This window comes from Cystoisospora suis (genome assembly GCF_002600585.1).
Source record: "Cystoisospora suis strain Wien I chromosome Unknown contig_490, whole genome shotgun sequence".
Lineage (NCBI taxonomy): Eukaryota > Apicomplexa > Conoidasida > Eucoccidiorida > Sarcocystidae > Cystoisospora > Cystoisospora suis.
The window spans coordinates 21,806-39,367 of record NW_027153291.1 but is presented as its reverse complement, the minus strand read 5'-3'; the positions used below and the strand labels follow the sequence as shown (position 1 = coordinate 39,367).

General features: G+C 45.6%; 2 protein-coding genes across 2 annotated transcripts; one reads left to right on the top strand and one right to left on the bottom strand.

The window, feature by feature from the left end:
• The first annotated feature begins 1,242 nt into the window (after positions 1-1,242).
• Positions 1,243-9,882, top strand: CSUI_001242 (rna recognition motif-containing protein). The gene is made up of 5 exons (XM_068061448.1): positions 1,243-2,655; positions 3,863-4,121; positions 5,202-5,295; positions 5,959-6,561; positions 7,588-9,882. The coding sequence occupies exons 1-5, from the start codon at positions 2,391-2,393 to the stop codon at positions 7,825-7,827; spliced, it is 1,461 nt and encodes a 486-aa protein (XP_067926581.1). The 5' UTR covers positions 1,243-2,390; the 3' UTR covers positions 7,828-9,882.
• An 898-nt stretch (positions 9,883-10,780) lies between these two features.
• Positions 10,781-17,479, bottom strand: CSUI_001241 (nicotinate-nucleotide adenylyltransferase). Its single transcript, XM_068061447.1, has 5 exons — positions 16,828-17,479; positions 15,247-16,060; positions 14,040-14,173; positions 12,908-13,394; positions 10,781-11,847 (listed from the first exon to the last, which is right to left on the bottom strand). The coding sequence occupies exons 1-5, from the start codon at positions 16,899-16,901 to the stop codon at positions 11,767-11,769; spliced, it is 1,590 nt and encodes a 529-aa protein (XP_067926580.1). The 5' UTR covers positions 16,902-17,479; the 3' UTR covers positions 10,781-11,766.
• Positions 17,480-17,562: the final 83 nt, after the last annotated feature.

Here is a 17,562-nt window from a genome sequence, read left to right as displayed (position 1 = left end):
CTAAAGAGCCAGAGCCCGCGCACGGTGGCCGCGTTGTGTCCGTAGTTACAGAAGTCCCCGGCCGGCTTCGCCGCCCCCGCCGTCTCCCAATCAGCATGCCTAGACTTGGAGCGGCTTTTCCGTTCACTCAGAGTGTTCACACTTGGGAGATTTCATAGTGGCCTTCTGTGCCGTCAAGAGACCACCACGATGCAGGGGAAATATGCAGACTATTTTAGGACCCGGCACTGTCCAAGCATCCACAGCCTCCCTCCTAGCCTTTCCGGTGTGTGCCATCACTCTCGGTTTCTGCCGTTAGCATTTCTCCCTTTTCTTTTCCCGGTGCTCCGTGAGGGCTAGCGGCCGGGTGGACGGACTGATCCGTCGAGTATGTCTGGGTTGAGAATGTACCGTCGGCACCGCACAAGGAGGAAGTTGGTTGTCATGCCGTGGACAGCCAATCCTTCGCTGGCGGATTACCGGTGGGCCCGCTCATCTCTTAACTTCAACACTGGTTTCAAAGACACAGTTAAAAACTTCGGTTGTCTCACGAAGACTGTAGATGTCCGTCTCCAGAGAGCGAATGCTGTCACTTTGGCAGTGGCGTTAGGGGGCTTTCCTAAAGGGTACCCTCGATTGCGTGGAATCATATGTTTCTTTCGGGTCCGCTTCCCAGTTCACTGACTCGTCTTGCCGCATCACGTGTTCGCCGGGGCCCGGCCAATTCCGTGTTCAATGTGGTACCCATCCCGGGTGAACCATAGAACGCTTTCTTACCTCTACTGGCGCTGACCCACGGTGAAGAATAACAGAGACGCTGTCACTTGTGTAAGATGAGCACTCTTCGTCAATTCGCTCTGACTTTCTCGACTTCCTCAGGACTCTCCATCAGCATCTGAGGTGCTGACTTTCGCGATGGTTATGGAAGCACACGACCGTTCACGAAGAATTGAAGAAGTGGCATGATGCCTGGTCATTGAGTCCTATTACTACTCCGCACTGGGAAGGGGGGAATGAGAGGTGGGGGGAGTAGACCCCGATGTGTGTTGCCGCTGCTTCGAGGAAGATGACCCTTCCTGGCTCTCATCAAGACTTCGCACTTTTGTCGTCTTAAAGAGCTGATGAGAGGGTATCCTGTAGATTCCCTTCTTCGAGGGTCCCAACACAAGCGCGGATTCGCAGTTTCCTTCTGCTGTAAAGGCATACTGAAGAGAACCGTGCGAAGGACCAGGGACAAGTAGCTACCTCACCACCGCCCTTTGAAGAACGTGTGGGATGGTCGGCTGCTCGGTTGAAGGGATCGTAAAGCAGGACAGGACTGTACGTAGTAAGTGATACTTAAAGCGCAGGAGCATGTCCTACAAAGGGGGGGGGAGGGGGAAAGAAGAATCCGGTCTTTCTTTCCCCTTTTTCTTCCGAAGTTCTTCCGTGTGTTCCACCAAGGAAGAACCTCGCTGTCTGATGCAAGTGCTCTTTCACCTTCTCGCTCTTTGCTGAATTGACAGGCGATTTTCCTGGCTGTGTTTTGTCGTCAAACTCCTTGTTTCCGTTGCGGGTGCCTCAGCAAAGTGTCGTCGGAAGAAGTGAAACATCTTGAACCCTTTCACTTTCTACCCGTGTCACTTGTCTTTCCGCGTGAAAAGTTACTCGTCTTGAAATCATCAAGTGAATGCTCTTTCTCTTCATGGCTCTTTCGGGGGGGGAATAAGTCGTCGTCTTTTTCCTTGCGGAAACCGTCTCCAGCGGCGTGTTTAGCGTTTTCTTTCTTTCGACCCTTCTGTTTTCCCTCGTAATGGTTCGTCCACCGTGTTGCTGCTAACTTTCCTTCATTTCAGCGCGTTCTTTGAACTGCACTCTTGTTGTCGATACACATATCTTTTCATTCCTTCTCAGTCATCTTACCACCTCTAGTGCGGAAATCTGCCCGTCCGTTTTTTTCGGGACCTTAAACCCGTCCAATCTTCTTTCAACTACACGACATCCCTTTTGCCATTTTCTCTCCTCACCTTCCTTTTTGTCGCCTCAGTCTCGGCCTACCTACCTACCTACCTGTTTCTTTTATTCGCGCTCCTCTACCTCGGAATACCTCCTGGGGGAGGCCTAACCCGCCAGCGAACGTTTTCTTCAGCACCAGCCTTCTCGGTGGCTACGGTCTCTTTGTTTTTCTGTCTCTCAGCATAGCCCTGTAATCCCTTTTTCTCCTTCTTTCCTCTTTTACCATCTCCAAGCCCCACCGTAGTTTTTCTCTTTTCCCGTTCATCCGTCTAGTAAAGAGATCCAGACACTCACACTCCTCTCCCGGCCAAATTGACTCTAATCCCGCTTTTGAAAGGTCTTTTTGTTGCATTGACAGTCTCTTTTTTTGTGGCGTTTCTCTCGCTCTTTTCTTTCGGCCTTCATTCATCACCAAGATGGCGGAGGCCAAGACTCTTTCCTCTGAGAAGAAGCTCGATATGAGCTTAGATGACTTGATAGCTCAAGATAACGCAAACAACAGCAATAGCGGTTTCAATAGAGGGGGAGGTGGTGGACCTTTCAGAAATCGAAATGGAGGGGGAGCTCTTGCAAATCAGCAAGGAGGGCGGAGAAACCAAGGTGCAGGGGGAGGTGCGAATCAAAGGCAAGGCCCTTATAGTATGCCTAGATCTTCTCCAGGAGGTTTCAGAGATGCTGTTGGTAAGCCTTTTTCTATCGCATCGATACATGTTTCTATCTGTATATGACACTTCTGTGGAGTCTGTATCTCGGCGAGGAACCGTAGGGAGGCTATCTAAAGTACCTGAAGTCTCATGTATAAGAAGAGATAGAGGTCTTCACCTATCCCTGCTGTTATCTTTTTGTCGGGGCGCCCTGTCTAGATTGGCTCTCCGCCTATTGTAGAGATACACGAGCGATAGCAGGGAGACAGAAGGGAGGAAGAGGGAGAGTGTGAGATACGCAAAGGAAGAAGTCTCTTCTCTCTTCCCCTGTTTACTACTTCCCCCTCAGACGTTCGTAGGACCCATCTCTACACTTCTCATCTTGCATGAGTTCCAGAGTGAAGAAAGATTGACGTCATGAAGCTCCTTGTTTAGCAATGCATCTTCTTTTTTTTCTTTCCACGGTGGTAGTTGTCAATTCCGTCTTTTTCTTTGTTAATCACTTCAGTCTTCTTCTGAAGTGTAGTAGGAGCTTCTCTTAGATGTTTTGACAAAAGACTTTAAGCAGACAAGGGGTTCATGAGGTCTCCGGCTTGTAATTTTCCTCTTCACCACGTCATCTACTCGAGTCTTTTTCTCTCCCTCTGTCTGTATATACGTGTGTGCTGCAATAAACGTGTCTATCACGCGGAGGAGAGACGTCTTTGTATACGCCGGGTCATGGGTTGCAACTAGCTCTCTTGGGGAGGTGTTGGAGAATAGGAGAAGGCAAGGAGAAGAAAGATGTCTCGTAAGAGGGGAGATGGAGAATAGGAGGTGTGCTCGAGACTCTTACCAGGAGACGAGACAGCAGCAGCACCCATACACATATATATGTATATAAAGTCGACTGTCTATAGTCGAGAATCGGGGGAGAGGAGACAGCGATATAGACATCTGTGTAGGGAGACCATCGGTATAGGTAGGACGCACTAGTCAATAGGGAAGGGGAGAGGCTCGTCTTTGGAGATGATCGAGTGGGGGGGGGGATTGTCTTTCATGATGTGTTCTTCAATCGTTCCCTATTCTCTTCGATCCTCTCACCTCTCTACGATAATAGTTGAAGGCAACAACTGCACATATAAAAACGCTCTCTTCTATACATCCATAGACATATGTATAGAGACTCGGTCCGTCTTACATGCGACCAAGTCTATAGATATCATGCTGCTGGTGTGTTAATGTATGGGCGGGTGTACATACAGGTCGAGACTATCTTTTAGAGTCAGGCGGTGGTGGCTATTACAAGGCTGGAGGCGGAGCAGGGGGGGGAGGGTACCGGGGTGGCCAAGGAGTAGGAGGAGGACCTTCCTCTTCTTATGTTTCGCATATCTATACAGTCAAAGTGAAGGGCCTCCCGTTGAATGTGTCTGAGAAAGAGCTTGAAAATCTCTTACGAAGACATTTCAGCGTATGCGGAAATGTCGTCAAGGTTGTCTTCCGTCCCAAGTTCCCTGGAGAAGCGTAAGTAAAACAGACTTTCTTTCCCCCTCTCTCAACTTCATCTCTCTTCTCAACCTCTTCTTCTTCTCTCGATCTGAAAACTCGTATAGATATCTAGATGTGAAGGAGATGTATGGAGATGTCCGCATGCAGTTGACAGGCACACGTGCAGGAGGGTAGGCAAACAGCCAGGCGGGTAGGATCGCGTATCCATATAGAAAGAAGTCTACACGCATCATATGTAACTCTTCACGCAAAGTACCATAGACATGAAAGATGGAGAGGAGATCGATTGAAGATAAATGGAGACGTCGATTGAAGATAGATAAAGAGGTGGTAGCCACACGGCAAAAACCGTACAACGATAGCAAAGGCATACTCTACTATATGGAGTGTAGTTGTCTGCACGCATAGAATGAGATAGAGGGTCATATTCATCCATTTTCGTCTATTCGTCTATCTTAACCTGTGTATCTGTGTATCTATCTGTCTCCCGGTTTTTTCTGTGTATCCCGTTCTCTTTTCATTTAAGCATGGTGATCTAGATATCTCCGTGCATAGGGGGCTCATGGAAACTCACTAGGTACGTGCATCGTTTGGTATACATACACCCCTCTATACACACGTATGTATAATATACATATCTCTATCTGTAAATATATCTATTTATATTTATCTATTCATATACGACAGTATATAGATGGCCCCTGAAGACGAAGGGAGGTGTGGTGAGTTATGAGAAGGCCGAGTGTGGTTAGGCTTGGAATAGACTTCATAGGGGAGACTCTCCACTTCATCCCTCCTTGTGTATGATGCGAATCTCCTCTCTTGAACGTGTCATCTCCACATATACTTCTCTATACTCCTTAACACCTCTATTATTCTCGATCTCTTTCTATACTTATCTACCTACCTATATGTATGTATTTCTACATGAACTAATGCGCGAAGGAGTTCGTCTCTCCGCTTTTGCATGTCTTCCATGCCCTCACAGACGTACCTCTCCCTCCGTCCGTAAGATTTCTCACCCCCCCGGGTCGTAAAGCGCTTCCTTTCCTGTTTGTTCGTCTACACATGTACCTCTTTCTGTATGTCTCGCAGGTATATAGGTTTCCAAGAGTCCGCTGCTTGTGGAAAGGCTTTAGCTGAGCTGCAAGAATCAAAGATCCGAGGTCATGTCTTGACGATTGAGAAGGTACATACATACACCAGAATTTTTATTCTTCACACCTCCTTATTCTCTTCTTTCTTTCGTTCTTTCTTTAGCTCGTCCTCGGTTTTGTCTCTCTATCGCCCCGCTTTGTATCTGTATAGATAGATAGATCCCTACTGGTAGGGAAGCATACACCTACACGATGAAGTCTTTTTCTCTCTTTGTCTCCTCGTAGTTTCTATCTATATATTCAGATTTAGTTTGACGATTCTTGTCATAGGGAAGTCTATGTCTATCCATCCATCGATCCACACATCGAAGTATAGATATATAGATACATGGGTAGATAGGCTAGTAGATATCTAGATAGACGCATGGTAAGTAAGGGGATGTATTGATCGTATGTATCTTCAATCTGTTTGTTGTCTATCTATCTTTACTCTATCTGTCTATCTCGGTATCATTGTGACATAACGAAAACGCTTCCCCATTCTCTCTATCCATACTCCATCCCCCTTCTTTTCCTCTCTCTCTCCATGGATCTGTTCATCTCCCCTCCCCTTCTTCTCATCTATCTCCCTTCCTCTAGCCCTCTATTCTTCTTCTACTCTCTCCCCCCTCCTGTTTCTCTCCCTCTGTGGTGTCTCTTCTCCATACCTCTTCTTGTCATCGTTGGTATGTTTCTCCATCTTTTCTCTCGTTCAGGGCCAACCGCAGACAGGATTTCCTATCGATCCGCACCATCGATACCTCCGAGGAGCCGGGGGTGGAGGTGGCGCGGCCTATCCGCAGAGAGGGGGAGGGATGGTCGTGACGTCCTCGTCTTCTATGGTGCCCTATCATCATCAATTCCCACCCCCCCCTCATCAGACTTCTTCTCCTTCTCCTCTCTCCTCCTCGTCGTCTCCAGCAGCAGCGGCTCACCATCATCATGTGATCGCCCCCCCTCCCTATCCTCACGGGGGGCAAGGCCATTTTTCTTCTCAGCATCATCACTATAACCACCACCATACAGGAGGAGGAGGAGGCAACTATATCACCCCAGGGGGGGCAGGAGGCTTTCCGAGAGGAGCAGCAGGTTTTGTAGCGGCACCAGGCGGGGGGAATACGTCGGGTGTATATACAGGTGCGGGGAGACCGGCAGGAGATAGTAGTAATAGTACTACCTTCACCAATGGAACATCAGGGGGAGATTACTACTACCATGCTGGATCGACTGTAGCGGGAGGCTCAACAGGGGGTTCGTCTTCAGCTTTCACAGCACCCACTTCTCATGGGCCTGCATTAGTCGGAAAGCAAGCATCACCGGTAAGTTGAATAGAGAGAGAAGTCGCAAAGAAACAAGTCCTTCTACACATCAATCTCTCTGGAGAAAAGCGTGTGATGTGTTGACAGGTGGGGTTTATCAAGAGATGGAGTCTTTGGAGAGAATCGCCGGTGTCGTCTTAGCCGGAAATGTTGGTTTCTCTATCACCCACATAGACATAGACCCACCTCCTCATCGGGTGCTTATGCGTCTATATCACGTATGCGACTTGGGGTATACACGCAACGATCTACGGATGCATATATGAATCTATATGTATCTAGTGTGTATACAAGACTCGGGAGATAGAGAGAATGAAGTCGATGATCCACACTTGAGAGTCCTCGCAGTTAGCCGGTGTGTCTGTGTGCACATAGCTAGATAGGTGTCTATAAAGCCATGTTGTAGATAACTTGTACTCCTCGTTCCATGCTTGTCAATAGCAGAAGAAGTCGGAGAATTTCCTATACTCTCATCATAGTGATGCTAGTTTAGGAGAAGATAAGGATTCCTCTTTCCTCATAGGAGAGAGATTAAAGCGCGGTTTTTCTTCTCTCCCTCTTCTGGAGGGTGACCGCATGCGGTGGAGATGTTTCTTTTCTCTCTTTCTGGCGAAAACCGAGTCACTTTTTATCTTCTGCATGTAGCCAATGAAGCCTTTCTTTTTCTCTCTTGTCGATGGATGTTCCTCCCCACGTCCCCTTCTCGTATAGGTAGACCTCCAGATTCTTATGACACAGAGGCTCCTTCATCACTCTATCTCATCTTTCTGTCTCTTCTCTCTTCTTAACAAGCCATCCATTTCTCTTGAACTCCTGGGTTTCTCTTTCGTTATCCCCCTTCTTATGGTACCTTCTTCTGAATCTACGGGGTGTCTAGACACCCCTTCCCCTCCTCTGGAATCTCCTCTCAAGATCACCTGTCTTTCTCTCTTTTTCCTCCATCCCCCTCATCTCTCTTCTTCTCCCCTCCGTTTCTTCTTCTTCTCATTCATCCTCTCTTCTTCTCCCTCTTCTTCTTTTTCTTAGGGTTCGGGAACGACGATTATCATTTCCAACGTTCCCTTAGACTTGACAGCTCAAGAGCTCCAAGATGCCTTCTCTGTAGTTGGCCCCGTTCTTCGTACGGAGCTTCTCTTAAACTCTTCAGGATCTCCTACAGGGAGGGTGGCTCTCACTTTCGAATCACGCCATGCGGCTCTTGAAGCGGTTCGGCGATTTGATGGAGGAGACCTGAATGCCCATACCATACGGGTCTTTCTCGAATAGAAACAAGAAGAAGAAAGAGCAAGAAAATTCGAAGACACACGATGTCTCTCTTCTGTAACGCTGATCGAGAATTCTCATCTTCATCTTCTTTCTTTTTTACCTCTGCACCATAGAGAGAAAGATCTATACGTTGATATATGTTTATAGCGAGATATCTCTCTGTGTTGTACGCTCGATTCTATCTCATATACACCCTCCCTATGGACCGAGATATACATCCATAGCGAGTTAGATAGCTATGGATATAGATAGATAGATAGATCAAAGAGAGATATAGAATGGATATGCGGACATACGTGGGTGGGCTCGCTGAGACACAAGGACGAGGAAAGAAGTTTTCTTCCCTTCTCGTAATGTGAAGAAGAGAAAATTGCCAAGCCGAGAGGGAAGAGCACGAGCAGATGGCGAACCAAGCAAGAAAAGAAAGAGAAAGTCTTACGATTTGCCAATGATAGAGGAGGCTAAGGAGTGAAGGTTTGCGTCTTTCGTTGACGCCCCCATGAAGAGACGAAGAAGAAGAAAAGGACGTTATGAATGAAATCAGAGAGAGAAGGAGGAGAGGCGACAGCTGGAAAGCTTGCTCCCCCTTTTCTTTCTTTCTTTCTTCTGTAGTCTTTCCGACCTTGTTTTCGATCTCTCCTTTGCCGTATACAGGCGGTCCATCTTACCGAATACGAAGAAAGTGGAAAGTCTATTTTCCTCTCTCTGTCTCTCTCTACATACACATATGTAGATATTTTGGTACTTCTGACACAGAGAGCATCTCTTACTTACCTCATCCTTCATGTACATATCTCTGTCGATCTCTCTCTATATGGATATATGTTTACCGAGAGAGCATCTCTTGACTCTATATCTCTCTATAGACGTCTCTATGTCTATCTTGAAACTTACTGTTTCTTCTTCTGTCTCTTCACTAGATGGATAAGGTGGAACACCAAGAGAAGAAGGTTCTTTCCTTACTCGTACTTGTGTATATATATATATATATATAGCGTTGATTTGGCTATGCGACGGGGAGGAAGAATGCTAGTAGCTAGCTGATGTGATAGCATAGCTAGCTACAGGTGTCTTTTTGTCTTTGATGGAGAGAATCAAGCAAGCGAGAAATCCGAGATGGAGGAGATCGTCTACTCTCTCCCCTCGCTATCTGACGGAGGGATGAATGAATTTCTGTAGAAGAGGAATGCATGCGAAGGAAGGAAAGAAAGGGTGAGGGTGTTCGTCAACACGTGGTTTGTGTCGGTTCTTTTTATCGGAAAGAAATAATGAGATTCGCGACTGGGAGAAGCGTGAAGGAAAGAGAGAAAGAGAAATGCTAGAGGGAGATAAATATATAGACAGAGACGACAGGGTGGGGGCGCATGACGATGACGTTCTTCTGAGAGAGATAGAGACAGAGAGAAAGAAGGAATGAATTTGTAGATGGAGAAGGTCATACTTGGTGTTATATTATGTCTCTTCTTTCTCAGTCGATGAGAAGCGGGAAGGAAAGAGAGAAGGAAGGTGGATGTTTTATGAGTGTTTATTCTTCTTCTCCTTGGACTGTATTGTATTTTGATGAAGATCATGAAGGGATGATGAGGGAAGAAAAGCAAGAGGAAAAAGAGAGAAAAAGGAAGGCGGGAGAAGACGACACACTGAAGGAGTGTCTGTGCACCTAGATGTGTACGTACACCTCGTCGTCGTTACCGGCTATATATATGATATGTGTTATGATTGGTCCTCCTCTCCCAGGAGAGAGAGAGAGAAAGACTTCTCCGAATTCTTCTTTTTTTTCTTCTTTCATGTAAGAAAAAGAAAGGAAGTAGCTATGATCTTGAATTCTCCTCATGAAAATGGTGTATCGAGAAAGCGGTTCTTTCTCCCTCTTACTAGGAGGGATGACTGGCGGCTAGCTATTGTATCATTCCGAGACTCTTGAAGTAAATCCATCACTCACTCTTCTTCCTCGTCATCTATCAGACTTCTTCCTCTTGTCTCTGTCTTCTTTCTTTTCTCTCGAGTGAAATACCAAGCAGGCAAGCACGACTTCGGTCGGTTGATTCATCCTCTTCTCTTCTTCCTCTTGTCTTCTTTTCTTCCCTTTCTTATCATCCTCCTCCTCTTCAGTCGACGCTTGTGTCGCCACGAAAAGGAGCCTGAAAGAAAGAGAGTGTAGATCTTCCCTAGAGACAGGACAGCACCTGCCTTGTCCTCTTCCGACGAGGTCGACCACTACCGTCGTAGCCCCGGGGTGTGAAGAAGAGAACCAGAGACTTGGTACTTCATTCAGCTTGCATGCGCACACGCTTAGATCTCAGACGAGGGTCCAACCCTCCAACACCTTTCTCTCATAGAAAGAAAGATGACCTCCTGGCCTCTTCGTTGAGCGAACTAGCTAGCTAGCCACCACTCGTAGCTCTTGAACCTTTCCGTTATGCTGGATGATCGTCAGTCAGCCAGATGTCCTCTTCTAAGAAGCTTTTACAGCTTCGAGAAGCTTTCTATCTCTCTTTGATTCTATCCTTCGCGTATTTCTCTCAAATCTCGATGTCTTCTCAAAAGTGCGCGGTAGATACCTGCCTCACTCATTCTTTTACTCCTCGTTATGAGCACAGGAGCGCTCCCCCTGTTAAATACAGAGAGGAAGTAGAACTTTTCCATCCACCGCGTGTATGACCTTAGGTAGAAAGAGAGACCTGATCTCTCAAAAAGGATTCCTCCTAGCGGAGTAGATCCGGATGTATCTCCAGGTGTAGTTACACCGCTCGTCAACGAGCTAAGAGAATGAAGTGAAGCAAACAACCGCCAGTTGTATCGCATTGCTCCGGTGAAGGAGAGAGAGAGAAAAATAGCTGGCTCGACGAATAAGAGATAGAGAGAAGGACAGATTCAATGTTGCTTTTTCAAGTATGAATAGTTGATCCAACTATTTATAATGTACAGACCAGCCGCGTGCATGTTGGTGAGGCTGTTCACAAAGAGAGGCGGTCGGTAATCTGACGCCTCTCCACTGAGGGGGACGACTCTCGATCATAAAAAGTGCACTGACACTTATCTATGGAACAAAAAAAGACACAACGGAAAAGCCGTATATGGATGGGATGACGAGGGAGGAAGACGACAATCGAAGCCTGAGCACAATCGATCGATACGAAGTGCATCGATAGATGCATGCAATAAAGGGGTTCTATCCTTGCTCCATTACCAAGGGAACCCCACCGACCGTCGAACTTCTCCTTTTTCATTATCTTCTGAATACTGAAGGAAGTCAAGCAATGTCTATCGTTCTATCGTTGATCTATCTTTAATCTATTTGTCCACCTATCCACAACTTCGGTCATCTCCATCATGTCCTTCTTACCCTACTACTACATCATGACAGACCGTCAATCCATACAGAAAAAACTTGGGCCACTCTACACACGGCTAGCTAGCTAACTGACTGGCGCGCCCCTTGTCCTCTCTCCTGCGACTCCTCTTTCTCCTTAAGAAAAGAGAAGGCGCGAGAAAGAGAGGCAAAGAAGCAGGATTTCTTGCTTTCTATCGATCATCTATGGAGAAGTCGAGAAAGAAAACCGAAGAAAAAAGACTTATCAGAAGAAGTCAAAAGACGAAGAAGAAAAAAGCATAAAAGGAGAGAGAGAAAGACAAGCAAATAAAAGAGGACAAATCCTTCTATAGAAGCATATATACATACATACACCTACAGGCTGAAATGCACATACACATACACAGAGACATGCATAATCATACACATACATGTACATACATACATATTCATACATGCACATAAACCTACATATTCATACACACATACAGATTCATGCATAGATACATACATCCTCTTAACATTCCAGCTGCGTGTAGCGTATCAAAATGTCTTTCGATCAAGAAGACCGGGAGCACGAGAGAGATGAAGAGGAAGAGGACATGTGCGTTAAAAAGAACGTTTTCTCACGAGGGGACTGTATAAAGTCCTTGTCGTTGGATGAAGGCAAGAACTGAAGGAGAGACAAGGGCAGTGCATGCAGCCATCTGTAAGAAAAAGAAAGCAAGAGAGTCAAGAGAAAGAAAGAAAGTGAATACATGCTTGGAGAAAGTTCGCCAGTTTGAAGGGGAGCAGCAGCTATATCTGTAATGCGTCGTGCGACAACCTAAGAAGGTATATGCAAGGAGATGAAGACCACAATCCATATCTCCACCAACCCGTCACGATGACAGGGGCTCTGAAATGTCCTCCTCTATCTATCTATCTATCTATCTTTGATCTATCTTTCTATCTTTAATCTATCTCTCTTTCTTTAATCTAGCTATCTATCTTTAATCTATCGATCTCCACTCTTTCCTGAATCGATCTATCTTTGATGTATGCTCAGTCTCTTCATCTATTAGATGGGATTTCGCCTGAAGAAAAGAGACTTCCATACCTTCACTCTCACACAACAGGTGGGTGAGGGAGTGGGCCCACCGGCAGACATCAGGGAAAAGAAAAGCCTTCCTACAGCCATCTACATCTAGATATATATATAGATACAGATATACAACTATAGGTATGAATATGTATATATGTATATGCTTTTCCAGATGTGCGAGCTGGGAGCGGAGTCGTCGTCGAAGGCGAGTGAAGGCTCACGTCCTCTCGAAGAAACTTCCGAAGTGCAATGCCCCACGCAAATCTTTAGGCAAATCTCCCCCTTACGTCCCTAGCCAGCTACATGTTAAGCTATCTATCTGTAGATGTCTATCTATACATATATGTGGATATATATAAATAAGGAGTATACAGAGGAATGCTAACTGCTGCGAGCTAGTTCTTGGAGAGAAAAGTGAGGAGAGAAGTCTATCCGCTGAAGGATATACATCTACTCCAGATACGAGAGACTATGTGGATCTATCGATCTCTTTATCTCAACTCATCTATCTATTCATCTATCTATCTTTCTATCCCTGATCTATTTATCTATTTATCTATCTATCTATCTACAGATGCGAGATGAAAGAAAGATGATGAGACGATGCCTCATCTTGCAAGGAGAGAGAATTCAGTCAGATGTCTTCCTGTCCGACAAAGAGGAAGAAAAAAGTGTTGGCTTACCGAGGAGGGATCTGACGTTCTTTGTTTGAGAACCCTTCGAACGTAACTTGAAGATGCCGGCCAAGGAAAGTAAGCTCTTCCCTTGTGCATGCAGAGCTCATCGATGTATTCGAGTCTTTTAACGGTCTTGATAGCCTCCTGTATCTTCCTTGAGAGTTCTTTCTCTGTCTCTTCCGCTATCTTTGCTAACTTGGAAATTTTCTCTTTTTCGACATTGAGGGGGGTCGCCGTCATCGTTGTAGAGATCTCTCTTTCTTCTTCTTTCTTCGAAGGAGACGAAGATGAAGAAGACGAAATGTCTATCGACGCATTCTTCACACACTCTTTTGCAAGTGGAGAGGAGGTCGTCGCGCCATTCAACAGTGGCTTCGGGTGGTGATCCAGGTGTATATGCAGGTTCGTTAAGAGTTGAGGGATGTGATGGGCTGCAGCACTTCGAGGGAGAACAAGAAAACGATACTTCTCTATTAAGAGAGAAGCATAACACCTAAGAGAAACACGCATGCCAAAGATCAGAAAGAAAGAGTTCAGAAAAGAATGACAAAGAAAGAAGGGGAAAAGAAAGCAAGAAACTAAGAGGCAATTATTCGTGTTCCTGTACCAACTATGCATGTAGATTATCCTGCAGCGATGAAGAAAGAAAGAAAGAAAGAAGAGGAGCCCGGACTAAGATCAATAGGAAGCTTGCGGGGAGAAGACATTAGATCTGAAAGGAAAATATATGAGAGTGTGAGAGAGGAATGGATAGACGACTAAAGAAGAAAGGAAAGAGAAGATCCCGAGGGACGTGAAGATCTCTGCTAAGATACCGCCTCTCGCATGTTGAGAGGTCTTTAGAGAGAGGACAAGAAGCGGAAAAAAGGAAGAAAGAATCTTCTCCACGTACTAAGAAGTCCTCCCTCGTCATTATGATGGAGGATAGAAGAAGAAGAAGAAAAGACATGCCTGGCACCTCTTGACTGGGAGATTTCCTTCAGTCATCTCTTCACTATCTTCTATCTTCATGGTCGGGGGAAAAAGATCTACAAAGTCTATCAGAAGGAGAAAGATCACGAGTGAGAAAGAGAAAGAGAGACGAGACAGAGAGAATAAGAGAGACAAATCGATGAATAGGGAGAAGAAGCTACCTTACCATTTGTGTAGATCAGGTAGAATATCTTCCCCAACAAGAAGAGAGAATTCGGCGTCAGGATTTTCTTCTTCTAGACGCTGTAAGACTTTATATGTCGGAGTATAACCAGGTGTACATGCCTCCCATGCAATGATCTGTATATACACCCCAACCATGATGAAGTGCCAAGACAAAGAAAAGCGAAAAGAACCATTTCAGTCCACTAGCTATTCTCTTCACTTTTTGCATACCTTCACATGCATGTCCAAATCAACTCCTCTTCAAATCGAGAAAGACAAAGACAACTTCAATACCATCGCTCTGCATACAAGCCGTCACACCACGACGTCTAGACACCTAACTAGCTGTCTAGACATGCACATCATTCTCCCTGTACACGCTGCTCAGGCAAGATTTCTACGGAAGCTGTTTTCTCTTAGTGCGGATGGAGGTTAACTATGCAAGAAAGAATGGATGGCGTGACTAGATACAAGCACATGTGAAGTAGTTGATGTGTTAGGTGGGTAGACCGATAAAGGAAGATGTATGCGCAAGCGATTGGATGGACACAGAAGAGACGTATGAAGGTGTATGCAGGTAGGAAGGAAGGAATGAAGAGAGATGTATGCATGTATGTATGAGGGTGTATTATTTACCGCGCGAGAAAGGCCATTGCGAGAGAAACACAACAGACAAAATTAGCCAGCCTTCCTTTCTTTATCTCTTTGCTTCTTCTTCGAATGCCTATAGATCCAGTACTTGTCCCATCTCTAGTAGTAATGAAGAGAAAGAAATCTTTCTATCCTTTCATGCTTTTCTCCCTGCACTTTCTGCATCTCTCAGATCGACGTCCCTAATGAACTTTTACCGCAAGAACTTCTACAGACGAAGAAAGGAAGAGACAGTGAAAGAGAAAGAAGGAAAGAAAGAAAGAGTGACACACCACGGTGGAAAAGCTCGTCTCTTCAGAACTCTTAATGCACAGCCCACCATTCCAGTCATCTTGAAAGCTCTCCTTCCTCTTTAATAGAAAGTTTTTTTTCTTCTTCCCGTCTTCCTTTCACTCCATCTACGAAAGAAGAAGACTCGATCTTCTTCCTCTCATTCATTCATAATCTTCTATATCAATCTTTCCTCTTCACTCCTTCGCTTTCTTTCTTTCTTTGAGACATGATCTAGATGAAACAAGAAGAAGATAAGATACACAGAGGAGAGCTACTTGACTTACATGTATCTTGGGTTTCTCCCAGTGCAACGCAGAACCATCATGCTTCCTTTTGCAATCTCCATCATCCCTCGTCTTCTTCTTCTTTTCCTCTCTCTCTTCTTTATCATCGATCACTTCCACAGCTTCTCCGAAGAAATGAGAGACAGCAAGCTTCAACATTTCAAGGCGAAGTCTTGCAGGTGTAGAGAGAGTCTTATCAGGCCTGACTTTATATGTGCCATTCCGTTGTAAGCAAAGTCCTTTGGAGGAGGAAGAAGAAAGATTCGTCGCTTCCATGGTATCTTCTTTCTGCTTTTTCTTGATGGCATCTGACTCGAGTTTATTTCCTTCATTGAGAGAGGGTCGAGATTTCGCATCTCCATGAACATCTTCTTTAGGTATGTTTCCTTCCTTCTCCGTGAGACGTATCTTCTTATTGGTAGGAGGAGGAGAACAAGATGAAGAGAGAGAGGAAGAGAGAGCTAATGTATCTCTTTCTCTCTCTCCATTGAGAGATGGGTTGGAGCTTTCGTGCTTCTCTTCAGTGTCATTAGTGAGAGGTCGGGCTTCCTTTATATGGAGATGCGACGACGAATCTCCTGGCGGGAGAGATTCATGAGAAGGCTGACCATGACAGGAAGAAGAAGAGCCTGAAGCTTCTTGCTTCTCAAATTCGCTCTTCTGACTTAAGCAAGATGAAGAAGAAGAAGAAGGCGGGTCACCTCCACAGGGGCTGAACCAAAGTTCATCTACAGAGCCACTGGCAAGTACAGACGCTGCGCTAAACATGTGACCGTAAGTAGGAGGATCAAAGCTTCCCCCAAAGTAACAAATGCTGTACATACACAAGAGAGAAAGAAGAAAGAAGAGAGACACATGTATAGATATGGACGCATGCAAAAGAGATGTACAACACCGGGCGACAACACTTACTTACTAGACATACATCCATGTAGATATCTATCTACCAATATATATGTATACACGTTGGCGTGGTAGAGAGATCGACTTGCGAATAGATGCGAAGACGAATACAGATACACCAACAAGGCGAGGAGTCTCTACAAGTGAGATCTACCTATATCTATAGGAATGGCCATTTATATGAATGCCTAGCTGTATGTGTGTGTGTACAGACGCCTAGACCTCTATACAGATATAGCTGGAAGATGCGATTGCCCCCTTGGACGCCACAGGAGTTATAAGGTTCGATGAAGGCTCTTTCTAGACTCTACACTGTGAATAGGTGCATGAGAAATGTAGAAGTGAAGAGAGGGGGAGAGGGGAGTGAGGGTGGAAGGTATGATGTCTCTTCCAGCAATGTCTAGCACTCTATTTCACGTGAGAAAAGAATCTGATGGAAGGAAATGAACGACGAAAGAAGCACCCATGGGCGAAGGGGGGGAGTTTGAATGGAAAGGACGTTACCAGCAAGTGTACGGTGTGTGTTCTCGTACACACATATGCATTGAAGAAGATAGGAATCGACAAGCCTTGCTTTTGGTTCGAGACTCGCGGCAGTACTGATAGGTAGATAGGACGAGTGTAGCGTCAAGGTGTTTAGTGACAAAGCAGTCTAGATAGATAGAGACAGCCGCCTACCGTCTTTTCATGGCGCCTAAAGAAGAAATCGCATTGCACTTCGTAGAAAAGGGACGGGCGAAAAAACGAATCATAAAAAGCGGACAAGAGGATGTCAAAGGATGACAGTTGTAGGGAAAGAGTCTTCTTCTTTTGTCTTGCCCAACAAAACACGCCAATGGACCTTTTTTACCAGGGGAGATACCCTTATAGACGACGCGAAAGGATGGTAGGAGACACCAAGCCTAGCACATTTAAAAAGCTTCTACTAGAGAAGAAACGAGAGCACCTTTGACATGTTTTTTCTTTACTACAAATGTCGCCTGTCTGTTCATCCAGCAACTCCAAGTCGGGCTGCGAGACCACGCTGAGTGACGCAACCAAGATGGCTACGTCATGAAAGAAAGAGAAGGAATACCTAACAGCATGCCGCTAATAAAGATTCTATTGCTTCGGCGTTTGAACCACTCGTTTGACCATTATTCTATGTGAATGAAGAACTTCCGCACTGTCGTTGCCTGTTTTGCCAGAGAAGGGGATCGACGATGACGCGACTGTAGCCTGAGTTATTAGCATGCACTGCTAGCTTGTAGTGACTGGGAGGGGCGCGGGGGAGGAGGGGTGGAAATTCACGACTAAATAAGGACGTGCGACCTCACAGTCAACTTTCATGTGTTGTGGAAGCTGGAGTACATAGAGAAATTCGATCTGGAACTTCTAGAGTGGTCCCGGGAGCTTAAAAACGGTACGCAGTTG